We start from the raw sequence: 23,776 nt of genomic DNA on the forward strand, positions 1-23,776 counted from the left end.
GACCTGACATCCTGCTGGAGAGGTGCTCACAGAGGTGATGTTGAAGGACTAGAAGTGGTGAATAAACGTATCACTGTGTGGACATGCAGGGGGAACTTTATCTCTAGAGGATCTACCTGATGATGTAAAATATGTCCATGCTTGTTTGGCTCACAGATACAACTCTATAATGTATAAGCTTTAGCAGAAATCAAAAGGAAGTGAAGGGAAGGCAAGGCTGCCCTCTAGTGGATGCATTTAACTATTTTCCTGTTCATTTAAAACTGAACAATCTGCAGGAAATATATATTCACTGTTTCTGAAAGATTCTGTGTTTAAGTCAACAGACCAACGGAACATAATTAGAATATGATTCAGCGTTTTATGGGTTGTACAGAAGTATTTAATTGGACCACAAATTCAAACCACAGATGGGGGTTAAAGGTTGTGACAGAGGGATGTATTAAGAACAGGCTGTTTGAGGTGGTTGAGAGAAGTTGGATGTGGCTGAGGCTGGGCAACAAGTGTTGAGGTGCTGAGGCTCGGTGAAGGGAGGCACTGGAGACAAAAAAAAGCTAAATGTTAGGTGCAGGGCAAAGCTACAGGTAACACAAAATTGGACAACTAAATCAATGTTTAGGGAACCGACTATACGACAAGGGAATGGTAACAATCTGGCAGCAAGTGGGGAGAAGACAGGAGTTTATATGTGGCAGCTAATCAAGAGTAGATCGATCACAGGTGAGTGGAGAGCCCAGCGCCTGGTGACCATGCCCAGCCTCTGAAAAGGAGCACATGGAACAAAAACAAATAAACACATAAAACACAGCAGAGAAACAGACTTCAAAACATTAACTAAAAATCAAAAATCATGACACAGTGATTTCATAGCTTTATTTCTTCAATTAATAAGTTAACTTTTGGGGCTTTTTTTCCCAATTTGGACAGGATAGCTTAACGCTGCTGTTGGTAGTCCTGGAATACACATCAGTTCAGGGAGAGATTTCCCTCTCACTACATCCCTCTCCCCCCTCTGCTCCTGTAAGCATCGCCCAAACACAGATCGTAGTGCACGCTCAATCAGGACAATGTAGGTGGACCAATCAGGAGAGTGGCTCTGATTGGTCAGAGCTGACGGAAGCGATTGAAATTTATAGATTGCTGGATACAGAGGCAAAAGAAAATACAGAGATCTCGCTGTAATCTCAAAATATCTCATTTATTGATGGCTGTTGATGGATGTTATGACTTTTTTGCCCAACACAGCACAAAATAAGTACAATGTTTTTTACCCAATCCTTCCAACTGCAGCTTCCTCACCCCTTAGTCAGCTGGTGAGGAAGCTAATCAGCCAGACTCCAATCAGCACTGATCCAAAACACAACCAAATTAAACTCATCACAAAGCACTCCAAAGATCTGTATTTAGAACACTGGAAAAACCAAAGACCCAAAGTAGAATGAATTGTTATTTGACCCTAAACCGTGATTACAAAATTATCTGAATATCTGTACAGTGTCAGAGATACAAAACAAAGACGTATCCTGACCAAATACAGGCTGAGTGACCACCAGCTAGCTGTAGAGACAGGGAGACACAGACAGACATGGCTGCCCAGAGAGAAGCGTCTATGTGCTCACTGCTCTACAGGGGACATAGAGACAGAGATGCACTTCCTCCTCCACTGTAGCAAGTTCTCTTTACTAAGAGATGCCCACTACAGGGAAATTACTAAATGGTACCAAACTTCCCAACATTAACCCCAGAAGAGAAACTGTCAGTTCTCCTGGGGGAATGGTCAGCAGCTCCTCTGGCTGCTAAATATGTGTCTGCCTGTCACAGCCTGAGGGACGCACCATCCCATGGTGTTTGATTTTGGGTGGGGGTTTTGTGAGTGTGCCGCATCAGGTGAGGATATTGAGATATGCTGTATGGGTAATCGTTCATTAATGCATATAGAGTAATATATGTAATATATGGTTGATATGTATGTGATGAATATAATATGTAATGAATATGGTGTGTGATTAATGTATATATGGTGAGTGTAGTATGTTTTGAATATATATAATGTATTGTATGAATTTATGTGCTTTGGCAATAACATTTCTTTGTTCATGCCAATAAAGCAAATTTGAATTGAAAATTGAATTTGAATTGAATTGATAAGACTGAAATGCAGCAAAAGGTCAAAACAGCGTTCGCTCAGACAAAGACTTTAGCTTCTGTGGCACATGCATAAACATACGGCTTAACCAGCAGCAAATTTACTCTGTCACATAACAGAAAGCTTTATCTGCTTATGACTTATTGCCTAAGTTTCATATCTATGGTAAAAGTCCCCCTGAATGGGCACAGGTTGGGCTAGAGGTTTAAAGGTGCAGTTGGTAGGAATGGAGTAAAAAAATGTACTCTTTTTCGTACTGTTTGGAGCAAAAGTCCTAATACCCATCGGCATTCATCAGTAATTGAAGTAATTTGTGATTATGGTGAAATCTCTGTGTTTTTCCAATACTGATGAATCCAACAATGTTATAATTCCAGTCGTCCCGTTATCACAGACCAATCAGAGCTACTCTCCAACCCTCTGTCCTGATTGGTCGAGTGGCGGCCCCTACTACATCTTCCTGATTGGTTGCGAAGCTGGCACTGATGTTTTATACTAGGCTAACGATCGGTGGTTGTGGCGAACACGATCCTTTTTTGAATGTTTTTCCCCACTCTGTGTTCCCCACATTTCCTGTCTTTCCTCCGCTGTCCTATCAATAACACCATAATAAAGCAAAATATAACATTAAAAAGGGATTAGCATAGATAGATGCAAATTAATACGTGTACTAAAATGTTTTTCTAACCAGTGTGGATGGTTTTTGAATGGATTCAGAACACAGACAGCAGTTTTTTTATTTCAGCACTTTTAATAATTACTCAGAGAGGCACAAATACAATGTACAGGGCTACCTTCCTCTATACCTGGGCCCACAAGTGACTTCCTCCTCCAGCCTGGGAGGCCCGCCAGCTGAGCAGGACAACAGCAGACACACCTCACACAACACAGCTTCAGCTCCCAACAGTATGCACGAGGACACACACGTACATTCACACACGCACACACAGTTCTGCTGGTCCTCTCATAGCGGAGGCTCTTCTCTCTCCCATGACTACACGTAACATCGGCTTTAAAAGAGAAATGTGATTGAACAAGCTTTTATTTCTTCAGCTGAGCCTCAGTGACTCCTTGAGGTAGATAACTTTCTCCAGTCACTCCAACATTAGAGATGTTAAACACACATTGCTGACTCCTTACCTCCAGAAACATGTCTTTTTATTCAGCATCTTGTCTTTTGAGTTTCATGTAATCAATGTTTTCCAGCTACTGCTATTTAGCTCAGTAACCAAATTAAAACAATCAAAAAAAAGCTCTTTAATATTTTATCTTTAAAATTTTCAATGTTTCAAACTCTGTAAAACTAGGCCATTTAAATGTCTTTCTTTATTTATACAGAATTCTGCTTTCTCTTTGGTGGCTACAATATAAAACTTAATAACTGAAATAGTTTGAACTTCATATATTGACAGAGTTATTTAAACCATTTCTTTTCTTAGTACCCCGGCTCCGTCAGTCTAGTCTTACGCTCTCCGTCCAGGGTAGCACGGTCTCCTGAGGGGGTTTCAGTCCTGTGTGTTGTACATGCTGTTTCTGATGTGTTGGTACAAAAACACAAAACTGGACAGGTGCTGTTGCGTCTCACATACCGCCTCTCTCTGCCTCCTTCCACACAAATCACACTGAGAATTAACACTTAAAAGTAACAGAAGATCAATTACAATGTAACAAACACTACACAGACCATAACTACATAGTAACATAGGCATACATCAACAACTGAACAATACACAACAAAAAACAGATGTTGCATAACTGATGATCAGAAGGTCTCATTCTCCTGCAAAGAAGTGCAGGAGAATCAGACTTTCTGCTATATAAAATACTGCACAGCTAATCTGAAAAGAAACTGTGGAGGTACACAAGAAAAAAGGGGCGTGTCCTTCTTTCCCCTTACAGAGTCATTCTGTTTGCAGCATATAGCCTGTGTTAGATGCTTTGAAATGCCCTTGAAATTGCACTGGTTTCATTTAGATATTCATATCCAAAAATGAAAATGATCCCAACCATGTGGAGGAGCTCCAAGATTAAAAAAACTAAAACAATCATGTGCTTTTGTTTGGATTTAAACGGATTAAAGATTATCGCTCTTAAAAGCAGAAGGGACTGTATGACCATGCTTTAAGACGCATTAGCAATACTTCCACAGTTTCTTTGATTTTGGCACTTTTTCGCCTACATATGCTCATTACATTTACTCAGTCTGGGACTCAAAGTCTAAAGATCCTGCCTGCTAAAATAATATAAAAGCAACACTGAAACATGAGTGTTCAATATTTAGAAATGACTTCCTGTCTGCACCTTTTTAATGAGCTCATTAATCAGTATCTGACTCCGCTTGTGAAGAAGAAAGTAGTGGATTGACCTGTGGGTAGTGTCACTGTAGGCGAGCAACAAATTAAGTGCTGAGAGATCGGTAGTGCAAAGTCGACAGTGCTGTAACTACGTTCATATGAGATGTACTCTAACATATGAGTCAGTTTGTGCTTCACAAAGTTTACTCTGTTAGATGCCAACAATTCTGAAGGCAAAGATTTAATGTGCGATAAGTCAATCCATGTCCTGATCAACCTGCCGCACGCTGTCACACAGCGCTTGGGTTCAAGAAATCTATTCCCAACTGAGCACTACTTCACACACCATTAATATGTATACATGTGCATTTAAGATGTCTTTCTGCAGAGCTTATAAAGAGTCCTAGAATATTAGCTATGGCTATTTTTCCTATGAAAACATCAGAGTTCTCTGACATGAGAAATGAAGACCGACAATAATCAGTAAGTATCAGTACCCGATATCTGAAATGTTCCCGCAAACAAAGAGGAAGGTTTTCCAACATGTGGTGCACCTTCAGCATCAACCCGAGTGGTCCTTCACTAAATCACTGAAAAGGCGAACAACGACAGAACGTTAGAACGACAAAATGCTGCTTTATGGAGGCCTTTCAGCTGCACACAGACCCTACAAACTAACCAGGATGAATTAGCTGCTGCTTAACAAACTGTTGGCCTTTTCTGTAGTTTGGACTGAAACCAGTTTCTAAGAAGTTATTTGTAAATGAAAGCTTAAAGTATAAATGGTGATCCAAACCAGAGATCCCCAAATCTGTGTGAAAACATCAGATAACATGATATGACTACGAGGTTCAAATCAACAGCACAAGTTCACTTCTTTGCTGATCATTACACAGTGAGCGTCAGTAACGTGACAACATCGACACAAGAGGGAAAGAATATGAAATGTAACAGAACAGAACATTTGTAAATGAACAATATAAAGTGTCTCTATGCTCTATCTTCCACGTGCAGGGGGTACGGTGGCCCAGCGTGGACACACACTGTGCTCGTACCCTCAGCCTGTCAACTCGTTCAATGCTAACCGTTCCCTTCATCCTGAGGTCCTTAAGACCATCTGTCAATCGCATGTGGTCCCGCCTTCCAACAATCCCCGCCCGTCATAAAAACCCCAAAAACAGGCTTCTTCAAGAAAAAATGCCCGGTGACCAGGATCCATGGCAACAGTCCATGAGTGCAGGGTGGGGCGTGAGAATTTGTTTGTTTGTTTGTTTGTTTAAGAATAGATGGTGATGACTTCACGTCCACCGCCTCGCACCAGGAGGACCCGATTGAGACCTTCGAGGAGAACCTCCAGGAACTCCATGTCTGAGAGGACGGCAGTCAAGGTGGACGAACACAGAGAGACACGAACACAGAGCTGTACAGGCATTATATGAACACGATACCCTCACACACACACACACACACACACACACACACACACACACACACACACACACACACACACACACACACACACACACACACACACACACACACACACACACACACACACACACACACACACAGTCCCCCTCTCCTCTCCACCTCTATTTCTCATCGTTCAATAATCACATTTCTAACAATGCAAGATATTTGACTGTGCAATATACTCTATCTACCATGTAATGTTCATTTCTTTCAAAGTAAAGGGATGGCAAATAACAGCTACTCCTTGTTTACACTAAAGGCTTTATGTCCAATTGATTCAGAAGTAGTACCAGCAGATAGCTCTTTTCATATTACCAAATCAAGGCACAACATTTACGCCCCTGTGACATCTCGCCTCAGAGATGAGTGTCACTGAGACGAGATGGTGAAACCAAGTCATCCCTTGCTGTGTCAGCATTAGAGGGGTTTACAGAGGCAAGACGGGTGACAGTGAATTTGTTTGCATGTGGATTGTTTGGGTTTCAGCACTTCAGTACATGACAAATTTCCTTTCGGGGGGGGGAATCAAGTGCATCGTATCATATTGTATTATATAGAACCAGCATAGCAGAACAGTGGTCTGTGTGTGCAAAATGTTATTGTTATCTTGTTCTTTCAGTTATCATTGTTATTTTTGTTTTATGTTTTTTTGGCATTTCTTGTCTTAATTAGTAGGACAACTGAAGAGAGACAGGAAACATGGGGAGTAGAGAGCAGAGAAAGACAAGCAGCAAAGCGTCATAGCCAGGATCGAACCAGCGGCCAGTGCGTCAAGGATTACAGCCTCTATTCATGGGGTGCACTTAAATGGCTCTACCAAGGGCACCTCCTGTCTTTGACTTTGACTCTAATACTTAATTACCTGCATCATGGTTATTTTTAGAACCTTTTGTGGTGGAAAAACAAGCTCAGACCAGTTAAATCCTTAACCTGGTCAAACTCGTAGTAGTTTAGAAAAGTGCGGGGGACATAAGGGACAGACCCCTTGAACCCCCGTCTGCTACGCCCTTGCCTGTCTGTGTGTGTGAATCTCCTGCTGTGTGTTTACCTCTAATGAGTTTGCAACGCCATGAAGTCACAAAGCGATATTGTCTGTGTTAGTGATCAAGATAAAAGTAAAACTGCATGAAGACAGTGGAGCTTGTCACAGGGCTCTCGCAGACTGAGTGAAAGGTGAGAACCTGCCAGTTTATAAAAGCAATATCCCAAACCAGTACCCTGCAAACAGAGCAAAGGAAAGCCTTACCTTTGGCTTTTGAACCACAAGTACATGCCTCTGTAGGTTTATCATGACTGAAACACTTTTCATATTTCATACTTTTTTCATTGTTCTAAAATAAAACATTTCAAAGCTGCTGAAAGGATACAGTTCTCATCTCCTCCTCTGTTCTTGGGCGGTCCTGGCATGTTGAGCAGAACCAGGTGAGCTCCCTGCGACTTGTTCACCACCACCTCGTTCAGTTTGATAGCTGTGTGCATCCGACGAACGTTAGACTGGTTCCTGGTTTGACAAGAAGATCAAAGTGAGAAGAAAAAACTTTACCAAACATAACATGACATTTTATTAGTCATAGAACCTGATCCTAATGCTATCAGCTCATCTTTAAGACTTCATATGAGCTGTGACAGTTTATCTATGATTATCAAAGAAATAAACAGAGTCTGAATAAATTAAGCCTCTATTTGTTGGGTAGCTGGAAAATTCTGAACATTTATTTTAACATGCTCGTACAAGGGAGGGTCTATTTAGTGAAATTATAAAATAAAATATGACTATTACACATCCAGAATAAAAACAACTTAACAACACATATTAATATTAATTAATACTATTTATCATGGTAAAAAAACATTTTATAAAGTAAGGCTCACATATAAAGGAATAAAAAACAGACAGAGTTAAGGGGCTGAAGCAAATTAATTGAAAATAAAGAGGCAGCATTTTCAGACCAGAGGGACATGCAGTATCACATCCTGAAATACACCAAGACGATTATTATTATAGTGTAGTCCATCAGAGTGAAACGTACATGCTGTAGTCTGTTAAACCTTTTTTCTGAGGTTCATTAATATTATTTATTTTTATAACAAAAGTCAAATATAGCCTCCTTTCTCTCCTACATCTTTAAATGTTGCCTCTTTATCTCCGCCTTCACAAAGCAGCAAAGCACATGACATTTACAGCCAAAAGCAAAATGAATGATAACTCAACAAATGATGTTTTCCATTCTGCGGAATTAAAAGAAATCGATCCTTTAGATTTAAATCCAAACACATATTTTCTACTAGTTTGTTTTTTTGTAAAAAATGAATGGAAAGCATATTTGTTCATGCACAAAACAACATCATAAATATATATTCACATATAGCCAATGAAGCCCAACATGCCCTTTGATGCTTATACAAGAAATCCATGCACATTAGGACCCACAAACAAGGACATGTAAACGCACAGATACGAGCTGGAGGACACTGAACACAGCTATGGTCACCACAGCAGCGGGGACACACACACACACACATACACACACACACATACACACACACACACACATATACAGCCTAGGGCAAAGAGAATGCGACTTACAGACTCTCCCACTCTCTAGAAGGAGGAAAATGGGACAGAACAACAGAAACAGGCTTAGATGCTTCCTAAATCAGCTCTCCAGCTCAATCCACCACACTGCATGCTTCCAACTGTCCCAAACAGCTCATCCCAACACCATCAAATGGAGCCATTTGATTGGAGGCTTTGTCAAAAATAACCTCCATTTCTTCCTTCCCTGTTAGAGTTTGATTCCAGACTTCATGAGCCAATTTAGTGGACAGGGACACACCTAATGAAAGTATGTAACGGACAGTATTGGATGAGATAGTGTTAGTCTACACAGAGTAATGGTGTGCGTGTGTTCTGCGTGGTCTGGCCATGCACTAAGACTGAAATGGCTGGAAGTGCACACACACCAAATGCAGCTTGAATGCACAAACCATGCAGATATTTGTCCCATTTCACCCTGCCAGCCTCATTACGACTACAACTACTACATCCACTCATGCTGTCCTCCTGCACTGAGGTTTTAGCACCATCCTGAAGTATCTATGTGCTGGGTTTACTCTTCAGACCCTTCTTCAATTATCTTGAAAACTTGTTAAGAGCAACTCAAAATGGTGCAAATGTCTCTTGCAAGGCACATGCAACAACATCATGTTTTGTTCCACCATAGTGTTTTCAGCAGTACAAACTGACACTCTATGAATATAAGAATGGATCTTTAACAGAGATGGATGTATTTAAACCTGGATGCTATTTTTCATTCACATGTTTTTGGGCTCGAAATGAATAATTTGTATAATAGATTTTAGACTTTCATTAGATGGCTTCAGACAGCAGTTGCACACAGACTGTAACAGCTTCAACATTACTTCCTGAGGTTAATGCACCCTTTAAAAAATGTCGACTGAAAGTGCTTGAGGTGTTTGAATTCTAAGGGAAGATGCTTTTCTCAAAGCTCTTTAAGTCTACCTGAATTCATTGACAGAGTCTCTGTTATTACGTTTGATAAAATGGGGGTTGCTGGTCTACCCATGCCCCTGCCAGTTAGTTAGTTTGTATTCTTGTGTGAAAATGGAAAACTGTGATCCAAAACATCAAAAAAACACAAAGTGAACAATGTTGGGAGCCAGCTTCCTGTTCTTGTGAAGTAAAATGACTGATTTTACTTAAGTTTGGTGGCTTAAGAGAGGCGTCCATTACAGCTGTTTCAGACTGAGGATGTTGCCTTGATAGAGTTATATTTTTGTTTTAAAGATTGGGCTTTGATGCCTTTAGTTGGCTGAGGACTGAGAAGACCAGCATCACTGAGCACTTTTAAAAGCAGGCTCTTTTTTCATCAGTTTATGCTTAAGCTTTTAGGTTGTGTGCATGTGTGTGTGAGCGCATTGATCTCCATGTGAGGGTATTTCGTGATGTGGCGTTTATGTGCATTCTGAAATTTTGAATGCATTCAAAATATGTTTGCTCTGAATTTGTTTACTTCATTTTCCTTCTAATGTTGAAGCACATTTTGTTGCCTTGCATATGAAATGTGCTATACAAATACAGTTTGACTTGACTTGACTAGGACAGTGGATAGAGTGAGAAACTGGGGAGAGAGCATGGGATTACATGTGGCAAAGGGCTGCCATTTAGATTTGAACTTGGGATGCCTCTTTTGAGGACTATAGCCTCTGTATGCAGGGCACACATTTTTACCGCCAAGCTAAATCAGCACCTCCAGAAATTTAACTTCTGTGGCGATCCTGTCTGTAACATTGTCTGACACTCAGAATATTATCCTGTTGGTTGTAACATTTGTTTACAATGACAATAAGGGAGTGATTGATTGATTGTTTAAATAGCAGCCATTACAGCCCGTCACACGGCTGCAGATCGAAGAAATCTACTCCTATCCCAGACATTAGATGTAATGTATGTTTGAGTTAAAATAGCTGCGAGGTTTAAAAAAAGCGGAACTCTCCTTGATGTTACAAACCTCCAGCTAACCTTTCACCTTTCCCTCTGAAGCCCTCCTGATATAATGAATAAAGTCTGTTTTTATGTTGGTTTTCAAACAAATGTGTACTTACGGTTTCATGTTAAATAAGTCGCGTGCAGCCACGTTGGCATTGCACTCGCGATTACGATTACGCTCCATGAAGAGCTTTTCCTTGGTCCAGGTCATGTGAACCCGATCGGGCCCCGTTTCAGCTTTGTCATTGATGGCATGAGAGGCTGTGTTTCTGTCATGGATGAGCTGGGCCTATAGAGGGGAGGAAAGTCAAAGTGAAACACAGTAAATAAACTGAAGAGTGGATTTAAAGGAGAAAAGGCTGTAAGAAATACCCGAGACAAAGCAGTCCAAGGTAATGACAGAAAGACAAAGAAAAGATGAGGAAGCAGAAAGCTAGATGGGGAGGGAGAGGGAAAATAAACTGTGCATAACAGTGATGGATTTTTCTCGAAAAGAATCAGAGATGATGGAGAAACAAACCACGTTGAAAGGAGTTGTACAAAGGATGCGAGAGAATAAACAGAATCATAGACACCTGTTCAACTATCACAACAACAAAAGGACAACAGAAGATTTAAATCATGACAGGGTTTCTCTCTGGGAAGGCTCAAAGTCCCAGCAAGGGTTGAAACACAACATTTATGGGCGACAGGCGAGTACAGTGCTGTGATTTGGACAATGAACTAGGCAGGCGGTTTGATGCAAACAAAGGTGAGTGTTCAAATCAGAAAGATGACTTCCAAATGTTATTAAAATGCTTAATGTATAAAGTATAAAGCAAATCTTTCAGCCTATGACTCAGGATTAGTGCAGGTTTGATGCAGCAGAGCAGAGCAAGATAAATATACCTCATGTTTGATTTAAATATAAAGATTTATAACATTTTTCCACCTCTGTATCTGTGTCTGTGCACAGCCAATGAAGGGTAATAATACATTGTGGTTTTATTATAATCAGCCATCATAAAGACGTGGATTATGGCCTCAAGGTCCATTTTTAGTGCTTCATATTGGATTAATAATTAACACAGCTTCACTCTGTAATCTGTGTCAGGATTTCTTGATTGAAATCCAAAATGTTTCCTTATTTTAATGCATGATGTTTGTGGATGACAGGAGAGTGAGGGATATAAACACAGAGATGACGGGGTGGTGGTTGTAGTCAAGGTAAATCAAATGTAGAGAGTACAGTATTGTCCAGTCAGAAAGGTGAGAATAAATCACACCTGGGTAATAGGTTGAAAATTTAGAGACTACCGTTAAGTTAGTCAAATTACTTTATCCTCTGTAACTTCTCTGTGGACAAATCCTGTTAGCATGCTAGCATTAGCATTCAGCTCAAAGAGCAACCATGCAAAAGTAAATCACAGCCTGCAGCACAAGCAAAGCTATAAAGCATGTTAAAAGCTTGCAGCGTTGTTCATTCTGAGGGTTAGTGCATCGTCAAAACATTAGGACACTTTCATGTTTCTGAGACAATACTGTTCACTCTTTACGCCAACACTTGCTGGTGGAGGGTGGGATACGTTGGGATGGTGGAGGTAATGGGATGTTGGGCAGCAGTTTCAGGATGTGGCTGGCTGGTATTCACAAAGCGGCTTTCAATGACAGTTAGTAGTGGTGCTGTAAGGCCGGTCTGGACTTGTGGCTAACTTGTCGAATGAAGGATGCTGTCTGGAATCATGAACCAGCTCCTCGCAGCTCTTACCAAGCTATGGTAACTAACTTGTACTCCTGGAGTGACAATTTCACACTGGTGCATATTTGTTGACTGCTAAGACTACACTACATTGTATGAACATTGGTAAATCAGAGCTTATGCTACCATCAATATGTATTGAGGTAATTAAAAAAGCAGGATTGATTGTCCTAAACTTCAAAACTTTTCCCTACAGTTCCACACTGACTGCAAACAGACCTCATGGGACACTCTTTAGGATACTCGCTCCAGAGAAGCATGATAAGAGGGGTACCTGGAGGAAATTCAACTGTTTTGCAGAGAAGATTTGTAACTTAAAATCAGTGCTCACTTGCACACGGGTACGCCTCTTCAGTTCAGACAATGTTCTGAATATTATAAGTTACTTGAGGGTCTGTGGTGACAACTTCTGAAAGGATAAGAAGTTAATATTTTTCTAAATGACCCTAAAGATAATTCTAAAGATAATTAGCACCTCTTCTCTCTGGTACTGGGTCATTATTTCTAAGTCCAGTGTTTTTTTTTTCACCCTGATAATGATAGAAGGGACTCAAACTGCAGCCAGAGATCCAGCTTTGTGAAGACAGGCCCTGTGAGTCTAACATTGAGGGACAGTGGTTTGACATCGTTGACTACCTCGTCCTCCTGAGTGTCCCCCAACTGTGAGGGCTGCCGGCTGAGGTTGGTGCCCTCGGCAGCTTCCTGGTTCTTCCTCCGGATCGAGCTACGCGACTCATCAGTGATACTCTGAATCTGAGCAGTGATGATGGCCAAACGAGGCAAGATGAACAAGGAAAGGGGGCCAATTGTCATTTAGCTACTAGATTTGACTCAAATATTGTTTTATGATTTATCATTGAAGGAACGAGCAACAAAACGTGTTTCATGTTCCGTATAAACTGAGCTGTGGGCTTTAGAAGCACTTTATATACACAAAGAAGTAAAATAAACACAACTTTCATGAACATAACTGTTATTATGGAAGATGCTATTTCATTAGTATGTTATTAAAGACATGCAGGGAAACTAATGCATTCTGTTTTGTTGATTAATAAAACATCTGCATAGACAAAGTGTTGTTAGAGCAGCATTGTGATTAAAATGTACATTACCTCTCTCTCTCTTTCAGTCCTGGAGAGCTGCATCTGTTTCAGCATCTGAGACCTCTGCTCCATCACCAGCGTCTTCTCATAGGTGAAGGCTGAGATGTCATTATCGTGCTGCACAGACAAGAAAAGAAACATCGTGATGAATACAGTTTGGAAGGACAGGATACTTCCTCATTGTAAACTAAAGCAAATTCCCAAGAGCTCTACCTTCAACATGTAAAGACGCAGTGTTTTAAGACTCACTGCAATGTAGTGATGCATTACTGCCATTAAACAAAGCATTACCATCTCCACTACTTCCACTTCTGCATCCAGCCGCAGGTGGTAGAGGAACATCTGGAGGTCTTTCTTCATCTGGATGCTGTTGTCATCCATCTGGGCCACGGTGAAGATACGCATCTTGCACTTCCTCCAAACCTGGAAGATGGAAGATGCAGTTATTACAGAGAGAGGTTAAAAGAAAAAACATATTAAACTGTCAACCAAATAAACTATAAACCAAAGCCCTTTTTTAAGAATATGGGATCTAAATAACTGATGCAATACATTTTTGGAAATGCTCAAGTGGATTGTTTTAGCCAGAAGCTTCAAAATGAGTGGTAATTGCTGCAATCAAATCACTGTGGTCAAACTCAGGTGATCAAATTATGTTACTTTATGACTTTAGTGTTTTAAGTGGTTAGATTCTGATAGCTCAGATATACCACAACACCTGTCAGGCTCAGTAACACAAACTACTCAGCAGAACATTTTGGTGCTGTGAGGCAGAATGACTGCATAAGTCAACGTGGCTTTTGGCTTTGATAAACGGATGTAAGAGCTTTCACTGGTTCGATAACATTTGTTATATACATATCTGAGCCTGTCAGTGGAAAATTCAAGTATTATCAGTATTTTGATTGCAAGCATTTGCCCCCAAGGAATGCATCACAGCCGATGTTGCTGCTGCCAGATGAGGCTTTCTACTCTTCCAAAAAAGAGAAATTATTACTTCAGAACATCTAAAATAAGGCCCATGTTTAGAAATACCAAGTTTAAGGACACCTAACTTCTAACACACCAACCTTGTGCTGTCGCAGAAGGAAGGGCAGCAGCATCAGCAGGCCTCCATCGTGAACCACCCACCACACGTCAATGGTTCCCTCACCGAGGCGGTCCTGGTTGGTGGGGAAACTGTCCACGTTCTTCGCCACAAGCAAGGCCTGATGGGCGGCTGTGGTCTCCCGCACGGTCTCTGCAGGGACGGAAGACAGCAGAGAGACAGAGTGTTTGAAAGTCATGGCATTTTAATCAGAAAACAATACATGGGAGATATTCAGTTACTGGGATGTAAGGGAAGAGAAGGTGAGCCGTTGTGCAAATATGCAGGGTTAAGTGTATAGACATTGACATTCTGTCCCCATTCTGTACCTATGAAATTCTTCCATGACTGAGGGTCATTGGATTGCCTCCAAGTCCCAGGCCAGGCCATCAGGACTGAGTTGTGCTTCATGCCTCCCAGCCCTGCAGACTGGATGAGGTGGGAGAAGCCGTCTCTGAGATTTGAAGACACCACCACGTGGCAGAAACCTTTGGTTCGCTCTGCTGACATGGCCGACTTGATGTTCTGGAGGGAGAGAGAAAACATTATATCAGAAAAATATATCAGTGACAGAGCAGAAAATATTGACAAAATGATCGTTGTATTGAAGGGCAAGACTCCCTGATTTATTTGCAGAATGCTGAGCCTTGACTGAGCTTTACCCTTTCCTTAAATTTACATTCAGCACTCTCTTTGTATCCACCCAGGACAGTTCTTTATGATGGTTCCAAACAATGCCAATGAGCAGTCTTTGTGATCTGACATCTACTTTCTGCACACTATTGAACTTGCATTAAAAAGTAATCCCATGACTAGATGACAGAGTCAAACCAGGTTGCAGGAAGACTAACATGTCTTGCACAATCTGACCAGTAGATGGCAGAGTTCATCTAAAAGTGCTTGAGATGAATCTTAGGTGACATGAGAGATTTGCTCATCTGAAACCTCAACTTCAACATGAAGACTTTCTCTAGGTGTGTGTGTGTTTTACTTCACCTGCTCAGCCTTCTTGGCTTCTGCGTCTTTGGTGAGATAGGTTCCCTCGAGGACATTTCCCACTATCGTCAGGCCTTTTCCTGCTTTTAGCTGAGTGGTGAAAGACAGCAGACGAGGGTGTTTGACCCCTTGATCAGAGTCCACATTCAGGAGGACCAACAACTGAGGCCTGGGAACATTGATAGAAAAAGTAGATTAGGAACAAAATCGATGGAACTGCTTTTCAAGGCGGTGAAAGACAAATGAGATAGCTTTATCTTTAGCTCTTGGTTTGAGTACAGTAACAGATATTCTAGTCTAGAGGATATATATGCATATATAGTGGATCTTCAAGGTCTCAGAATAACAATCTGACCCTGTTGGTGGCAAAAAAACAACAGGCTGGTGGTCGCACTTTGATCTGGTGGATTTGCACTGACATAAGTTGTTGCTTGCCATTTTGCAGCTCCCAGTTTAAGTAATCTACATGTGCAATCCAAAAAATGTGTAATTCTTGGGAGTCATTAAGCCTGCAAACTTTGTAAAAACAGACCTCAGTTTTAAAGCTACAGAAATGTATTCAAATAGGGTCCCAATGTCCTAGAATAAATCTAAACAGAAGAGCCACAATAGAGTGCTCCACATTGAGAACCATATATAAAATCCTGAGTAGAAATATCCTCACTATAGAAGCCAAACAAGAGAATGAAATACGATAGTTTTTGAACAGGCAGTCTGTAGGGCCGCCCTAGCGTGCCTCTGTGCAGTATGAAGGCTCGTCAACCTTTTCTGTCAGATTAGGTAGAGGACCAAGAGATTAATCAAATGTCTATTCTTGTCTGTCTTTTGTCCACTGCAACAGACAGGCACCTACGTCACCTGTAACCACATGCCACATATGAGAAATACACACACACACACACACACACACACACACACACACACACACACACACACACACACACACACACACACACACACACACACACACACACACACACACACACACACACACACACACACACACTGTACCTCCAGTTCTTTGTGTGTGGTGGAGCCTCCTCTAGACGAATCAGGGCGTAGCGTGCTGCATTTAGAGACAGGCCTCGGATGCCATCTCCCCACTCCTTCTCTGCCCTGAAAGAGAAATACTGACAATGAAATAAACAAGAAGATGCAAAAAACACTGATAACAGGTCCATGTCAATATATTTTTTACAGTTTTTAAGATTTTATCGTCCGTTATGCTGATTCAGTCAATTCTATAAGAACATTAACAGATTTAATAAAACCAAATGACGTATGTATGAGGAGCTTTTTGTTTTGAAAGAGTCTTAAAGCCAGTCTTTACAGCTGCGCTTCTTTTTCAAAATAAGAGGATAATCCTAAAATGCATGCTTGCTAATCCAAAAATGAAAGGGGGTTTCCTTAATCCAAGTTTTTTTGATGACTACAGCAGCTCAGATATTACATTCGTGTGCAGTCTGCCTTTAAAGCTGTAGCTGCTATTATGTAAAAATGTAAAATGCAAAAATGTTATGCACATATTCAGGTGTTAATTTAGCAACACAACTGATCCAGTGCACGTACTTTGGTACAGTTCCTATCCTGTACCAGTTACCTTCAGATATATTTCAACTTTGCTTTGTAAAAAAACATCTGTAAAGAAGAAAATCAGTGCACACACAAAGTCCCTCTTACCCTCTGTACTCGATGTATTTGTAGATGCAGCCTGCGATAACCATGGCCACAATAGCGTAATACCAAGAGGAGATGAACATGAGAGCAAGACACAAGCTCATTCCCAAAAAGGATAAAGCCCTGCGTGGGAGGCAAAACACACACTTTAGAAACCATCCATTTATATAACAACTGTTTCAGGGTTTTCTGCACATTCATGGAAACGTTTAAATCAAATGAAACCTCGTCAAAAAGAGCAGATGAGAGGCTTAGAAGTGAAATAAATATAATGAAATCCACTGCTAACAATAGTGCTGTCCTCTTTTGTCCTCTGGAAGTAATCTCAGTGAAGGTTATCATCACACGAAACAAACTGAACAGGTGTGTGTGGTGTTGTGGAGGGGTTTTCTGTTGTGATTTGTGGATCTCAAATAGGTAAAACAAGCCAAACAAATTGTCCTACTAAGCGCACCTCTTTCTTTAAGAGACAATCTACTCACAAGACTTCATAACCCACCAGTGATAGTATTTGAAGCGTGGTCTCCAGTTTGGCGTCCGCAGCAGCGTCTGAACTGCACAGGCCAGGTTGACAAACAAGTAACACATGAGGAAGAACCTTTGGAGAGAAGAGAACAGGTAAACATCTGAAGAAATGCAGCGCACTGCTCATCTGAATCTCTAATTAATGAGCTACTGTACAGCTTTAAAAAGCAAACTTTCATGGAAAGTTAGCATGCCATAGAAAGAGACACTAACATGGAGAGAATTGGTGCCACAGCATCCAGGGAGGCGATGAGGATGCCGATCTCACAGATCCCACCAGTCAGCAGCAGAGCCCAGGTCGGCTCTCCGTTGGCTTTCCCATGACCGAACACCTGACGGACAAAGCCAGTGAAAATGAGTGACAACCAGAAAGTGACAGGAAACACCGTTTTGATTGTGTTTTTTGGACTTGAGATGTCAAACCTGTAAGAAAGGTACGATGCCATCTCGTGCTATGGCCTGCAGGAGCCGAGGGGCGCCCGTCAGACTCTGTAGCCCCGCCCCGCAGCAGGAGAAGAAGGAGCCAATCACAATAACCCAGGGCGAGGGCCATGATAAGGTGCCAATGACGAGGTTCCCTTTCACAGAGTCGCCAAATCTGAAACAGAGAAACAATGATACACTGCAAAGTAACCTCAGAATGTAACGTAATATAAACGATTTGAAGTGATTTGTAAGTTTATGTAAAAACTTTGTAAACATGTTAATTTGTCAAGATGACAAGAGGTCTGGCTGGCCTCACATAAAAAGCGCCCTGAGATTGACTTGACCTTGTGATTCTAGCCTCAAAGAATGATCATTACCTCCCGTGACTCATTAAATGGATAAAAAGGTGTTTGAGAGGGCACAGTGATGCATTCACATCACATGATTGCACAACATTTATGAGGGACACAGTTCTGCAGGCTCACAGAGAACAGATTCATCTGCCCTCCAGATATGATAATGAAACAGAGAGAAGGGGGATTGTTATCTCAATGTTTCTCACTGTTCTTCTTCCTTAAGTTTATTTGTGAAAGACTTCTTTTAAACAACATGTCTATTTGGAAAACTCAAAACAACTTGTGTCCAGTGTTTGGAAGCATGTGCTCTGTGTTGAGCTCTTACTTGTCTCGAAGCAGAACTCCCTCAATGGAGGCACCGAAGAGCACGACACAGGTGACGTCTGGGACGCACAGTTAAGGAGAGTACATTGAATGAATAGGAAAGGGTTGTTACTAGAAATTGGGCTTCAAGGAGATATCCTTGTGTGACTACATTTCCTGGTATCAGTGTCTGAAAGTATTGAAGGATACAGATGAAGGAGGTGGTAGCGATAGCCAGGATGGTCCCAATGGGGATGGACTTCTGGGCATCCCGCAAGTCTCCTGACCGGTTTGAACCCGCCATGATACCTGGAGAGGATGGACATAAAACAAATCCCTCATTGAAAACAACTAATAAAATAATACCATCCTCATGTTAGTGTGTATATTGTCCTTTATTATAGTCTCACCAGTGACAGATGGAAAGTAAATGCCGACCAGCAGTGTGAAGAAGGAAGTGATGTCATTGACTACATACGGCATGTAGATGTCCCGGGAGGTGTCACCTCCTGAAATAGATTCCAAGTCCTTAGTCTCTACCTTCATACCCAGAGGGCCGTAATCTGACCACATGTTATCTACAAGAGAGAGAGAAGAGGCAACAAAGACGTTAGACTCCAAACAACAAAGCCATGAAGCAAACAAACAAATAAACATAGTTTGTAGTGTGGACAGATATGATGAGATCGGAGACAGTAGTCAAGTTATTTGTCTAATCCTGGATGGCATTGTTAGCTTGGAAGAATTAATTCTGTGTCTTGATGAAAAATGTAAATGTTTGTCTATGTAGAGCAGAACTGTTATTCCTTCACTCTGTGTTTTGGTCGGGTCACCGCGTGTTTACCAGGACTTGTTCCATGTCAACAATATGCAGACAGGCTGTTACTGGTTCAGTCCACTGCTGCCAGTGCAATTTTTAACTTTCACTTTCGTTTATGGAGCAGTTCGCATATTGGCATTTTGCCAGCTGTAGGACCCTAGAATGCACGGAAATGGTGTGTTCCAAGTTTGTTCCAGCACAAGACCCATGTGCTTAATATGCCAGGAGACTATAGCTGAAGATTTCCAATTTGAAACAGCATTATAAGACGAGGCATAGGAATTTTGAAGAGACATTTCCTCAAAATTCTGAGATAAGAACTACAAAATAAATGCACTGAAATCATCATTTCAAGCTGCAAGCAGGCCTCTTGACACATCTATGACACAAAAACACACAACAACATTTACAGTTGTGCTCATAAGTACACATACCCTGGCAGAATGTATGATTTCTTGGGTAGTTTCTGTTGTCATTATGATATAAAAAGAGTAAACACAGTTGTTGATAATAATTTCTTTCACCCAACCACTAACCATGAGTGAAAAAAAAGTTTTTCTCTAATCTTTCATATTCTCTGAAAAATGGCCAAAAAAAAATCACAAATTCTGCCAGGCTATGTAAACTTTTGAGTGCAACTGTAGTTCATATTTTAGTTGTTATTTTGAAACAAAAGGACATTTTGTTTTGACTATTACAGTATTATTGCATATGGTCTGACCAACCTGATTAAATGGACCTTTGGCTCATTACAAAAAATATTTGTGGCCCTTTAAGATTTGTATTTGAGTACCCCTGCTGTAGAGGCTTTATGGGGCTCAACCGTGGCTTTCAACATATTGGAAACGCTGACTCCAACTAACTTCAGGTTTATCTAGAAGTCACCAAGGAGGTGGAGTTGACTGGCAAAGATCTACAGCATGTTCATCTGTTAGTCCAATCAGCCACTCCCCTGATTATGTCTCATTATGCAGAACTTTTAGTCATAGTATAATACATGAGTTATGAAAATAATTGCCCCCTGTACAGTTGTTGAGAATCAAGAATCAAGGTTTAGAGACCAAACACATTTTTTTGTAAACCTGATCAGGTCTGATGAATAAATGGTCATAATTCACATGGGTTCTAATGGAGTTTCATTTTCTTCTGAAGACAGCCTCAAGTGGACACTCAGGGAACTGCAGTTGTTTGCACTTCTGTATTTCTCAACACTGAGGGTTTCAGCCTGGTCAAGAGTTATGGTGAGCTTTCCCTTTTAACATTTAGGGATGGTCATTTCAAGCAAAAATACTTTTCTATAGTAACCCCCCTTGCAGGCATAAGAGAGAGAGCTATTGAATGACTGTGCTAAGTTGTTGTTGATATGCTAGTTAGATATGATCTAGATATTCTACTTCTACATACAAAGTTTGAACTGAACCTCTGTTTTCATTTACTTTTCACACATTTTAGCGACAACTGGAACTTATGCTTTCTGATGTCATTTGGTTTATGGGAGTATGGAAGTATTTAGTTATTTCAATGTCAGCTTTAAAAAAACAGCTTTAATTTGCACTACTATCACTGTCAGGCAGCCATACTGCATTACAACTAAGGACTGGTAAACAAACAGGAAAATGCGTTTTAAAAACGAGATAGTCACATGAGCTATTAGACTTTTTATCAAACAATTATTTGAATATTTGAAAACCACAACTCATCCCTATCAACAACCAAAACCTAATCACAAACTGGCGCATGAGCAAACTTGGAGATATATCCTACTTTAGTTCCATATATGAGGTACAGAAAAGTGTTTTTTCTAAAGGTTATAGGGTTGCAGTGAGACTGACCTTTAATAAGTTGCTTTTGAAATATTTTTGACAGTTTACAGATGAATTGGGAAGCTTTTGCTGAATTGTGTTCACAAAAATGAGACAGACTAATAGTAGAGCAGGCAGACTGACAGCCAGACAAACCAAAATTGCAAGCCTGTGGTCCTTGAAAAACTAACATGACACCGGTACCTTAAGAATAGTATAACTGATGGATTAATCAGTTCCAAGTTAGACCCTCTTACAACTAGAGTACAAAGATTTTCATCAGTATGGACTTCTGAAAAGTAAAACCTCAAAAAAAATATCATGGAAGAGTTTTTTGAGAGAGATAATCTAAAGATAAATACAAGCAAGTAGAGATGGCAGAAACAGAGGGAGTATATTGATAACATATGATAATACTCCACACCTGCATTTGCTCATCCCCTTACGCTTCACTAGAAAAATGACAGGAATGTACGTGCACTAAAATCTTGGAGTAAAACTAGCTTGTCTTGGCCAGAGGTTACATAACACCAGGAATGCTCTGTGTTTGCACTTTAATATAGAAAAATGTGCAGTTCATGAAGGTTAGAATCTTGAATGGCCATATTTTATATTCAAATGGTATTACCAGAAAAACCAGGCAATGTTTAAATAAAAAGAAAGAAAGATGCAGTGACACTGAAGAGAGACATCTAAGATGCAAAGTTTGAACCCTTGAGGTCCTCTTTATTCCTCGCCGTGGAATAAAATTAACATCTCATCCTTCTTCACTTGGACTGTTAATTTGAACCCTGACCAAATATGTTCTTCATATGTGAAAGGAAAGAATAGCCACTATTTAAATTCTACCATATTTGATAACGGCTACAAAGCCCTGAAGAGGAAAGGGTCTCAAACCTGTAATGACTCCGCTCTTCAGTCCGGGTATGCCCTGTATCAAGGTGACATTGTTGTTGGTGAAGTAGTCGTTGCAGGTGGCGTTGAGGTCGGGTCCGTTACAGAACAACTCCCACAGCTTGGTCGTGACCGTCACATTGTCTATGATCTCTGTCTTCAGACAACTGTCGAAGTTGTGATTCTGCAGAGTGCGATTTCCCAACATGCAAACACTGTGGAGGAACAGAGGAGTCAGACATTGTAAATGACACTTTAATGTTTAAATGGATAAAAATATCGGCTCTTGTGTTGGAGACTCACGGAAAGTCTGGTGGCTCAAAGATGGTCTTGATGACTCCAGCGTAGATGGCGAGGATGGACAGAATGACACAGGCCAGGAAGACTAGAGCGAGCTTGTTGACATATTTCACTCCTACAAAAACTACTAAGGACATCAGTACTAGGCAACATGTGCCATAAACACGCATGTTATTAAGCAGGGCATCCACCTCATCCTCCTTTTTCGTTGCCACAAAGATGGCTGCTTTAGGCACGATGTAAGTCTGCACAGAGAATAAAGAGGGGAAAGAAAAGAGACAAAGAAGAACAGAGTAAAGGAACATGTGGTTAACGGTTTGGTATTAGAGCAAACAGCTGAATACAACCACTGTACAGAAGTGTCCACTCACCAGGAGAATCTCTATTGTACCCAGGATGTACATGGAGCCTGCAAAGGTTGTGCCCAAGTAGAAGCAGAGACCTACAGCTCCACCAAACTCAGGGCCCAGAGATCTGGAGATCATGTAGTACGAGCCTCCGGCTGTGAGGAAACAAAACAGTAAAGAGTTTTGTAAGAAAAGGAAACAAACTTCTCTTCAGTCAGCTTATTTAAGGAAGATAAACTGCTTATTTTCTGATACGGCCTTGGATACACAAAAGATAAAGAAAAAAAGGCTGTCAAGGTTGCTGTCTGTCCCTGGAGTTGAAATTGTGCAGGAAGTTTCAGCTGCTCTGCCATAAATTAGCATAAAATCAAGTTTATAGGATTAGAGGTGGATTTTAATCAGTGCAAATACTCCATATTACTCAGACACCGTTAAAAGATCAACCTCTGAATCCATCGGCTATCATGTAATGATGATTAAGCCTCTGAAGGCCAGTACTTCTCGGCCTCGGATTTAGCCTGCAGATATCTGGGTGAGGTGAGACTTAAGGTCGGACAGGTCAGGTTTTCTGTGGTGCCACAATCATTTTGCAGTATGACTGGGAACTTGATCTCATTGGCACTCTTGTGCAGCTTTCTATCAAAGAGGAGACTGAAGCTGAACTGTCACCCAGTGGGAACCAATGGGGTAAAAAATTGCAACCCTTTAAACCTCAACACTGAATGTTATTATCCATAAATATTACATGGGACTGCAATGTGAAAATAATATGACACCATTGATCGTCTCTCTTACCTACAGAGTCTGCATTCACATCTAAATATCTACCTTTAGAGATTAATTGAATAGCAACATCCCAAATGCAGCTTGTGCAAATCAGACTATGCATTCCCATCACTCTATTGGCATTCAATTTGGAATATCAGTCGCACCAGAATATAAGATGCTGTCTGTTTCAGGGGGTTTCTCAGTGGGGAAA

At 40.9% G+C, this 23,776-nt stretch overlaps 1 protein-coding gene across 5 annotated transcripts in view; it reads right to left on the reverse strand.

Moving 5' to 3' along the window:
* Positions 1 to 3,170: 3,170 nt before the first annotated feature.
* Positions 3,171 to 23,776, reverse strand: part of slc12a7b (solute carrier family 12 member 7b) — an 84,050-nt gene continuing 63,444 nt past the window's right edge. For 2 of the 5 annotated variants that reach the window (XM_034706153.1, XM_034706157.1), the window contains exons 6-26: positions 22,822 to 22,952; positions 22,454 to 22,695; positions 22,154 to 22,365; positions 19,045 to 19,212; positions 18,845 to 18,943; positions 18,657 to 18,714; positions 17,973 to 18,147; positions 17,763 to 17,881; positions 17,524 to 17,622; positions 17,028 to 17,147; positions 16,359 to 16,463; positions 15,348 to 15,516; positions 14,681 to 14,876; positions 14,335 to 14,504; positions 13,556 to 13,687; positions 13,274 to 13,381; positions 12,798 to 12,914; positions 10,540 to 10,712; positions 8,501 to 8,515; positions 7,281 to 7,414; positions 3,171 to 5,808 (exon numbers count right to left, since the gene is read on the reverse strand). In XM_034706153.1, the coding sequence (XP_034562044.1) occupies positions 5,717 to 5,808; positions 7,281 to 7,414; positions 8,501 to 8,515; positions 10,540 to 10,712; positions 12,798 to 12,914; positions 13,274 to 13,381; positions 13,556 to 13,687; positions 14,335 to 14,504; positions 14,681 to 14,876; positions 15,348 to 15,516; positions 16,359 to 16,463; positions 17,028 to 17,147; positions 17,524 to 17,622; positions 17,763 to 17,881; positions 17,973 to 18,147; positions 18,657 to 18,714; positions 18,845 to 18,943; positions 19,045 to 19,212; positions 22,154 to 22,365; positions 22,454 to 22,695; positions 22,822 to 22,952 (2,834 nt within the window). In that variant the 3' untranslated portion in view covers positions 3,171 to 5,716. The remainder of the gene's footprint in view (positions 5,809 to 7,280; positions 7,415 to 8,500; positions 8,516 to 10,539; positions 10,713 to 12,797; positions 12,915 to 13,273; positions 13,382 to 13,555; positions 13,688 to 14,334; positions 14,505 to 14,680; positions 14,877 to 15,347; positions 15,517 to 16,358; positions 16,464 to 17,027; positions 17,148 to 17,523; positions 17,623 to 17,762; positions 17,882 to 17,972; positions 18,148 to 18,656; positions 18,715 to 18,844; positions 18,944 to 19,044; positions 19,213 to 22,153; positions 22,366 to 22,453; positions 22,696 to 22,821; positions 22,953 to 23,776) is intronic. The other 3 variants (XM_034706154.1, XM_034706155.1, XM_034706156.1) reach the window with 3 other exon arrangements.

The sequence above is a fragment of the Notolabrus celidotus genome, chromosome 17 (assembly GCF_009762535.1).
Source record: "Notolabrus celidotus isolate fNotCel1 chromosome 17, fNotCel1.pri, whole genome shotgun sequence".
Lineage (NCBI taxonomy): Eukaryota > Metazoa > Chordata > Actinopteri > Labriformes > Labridae > Notolabrus > Notolabrus celidotus.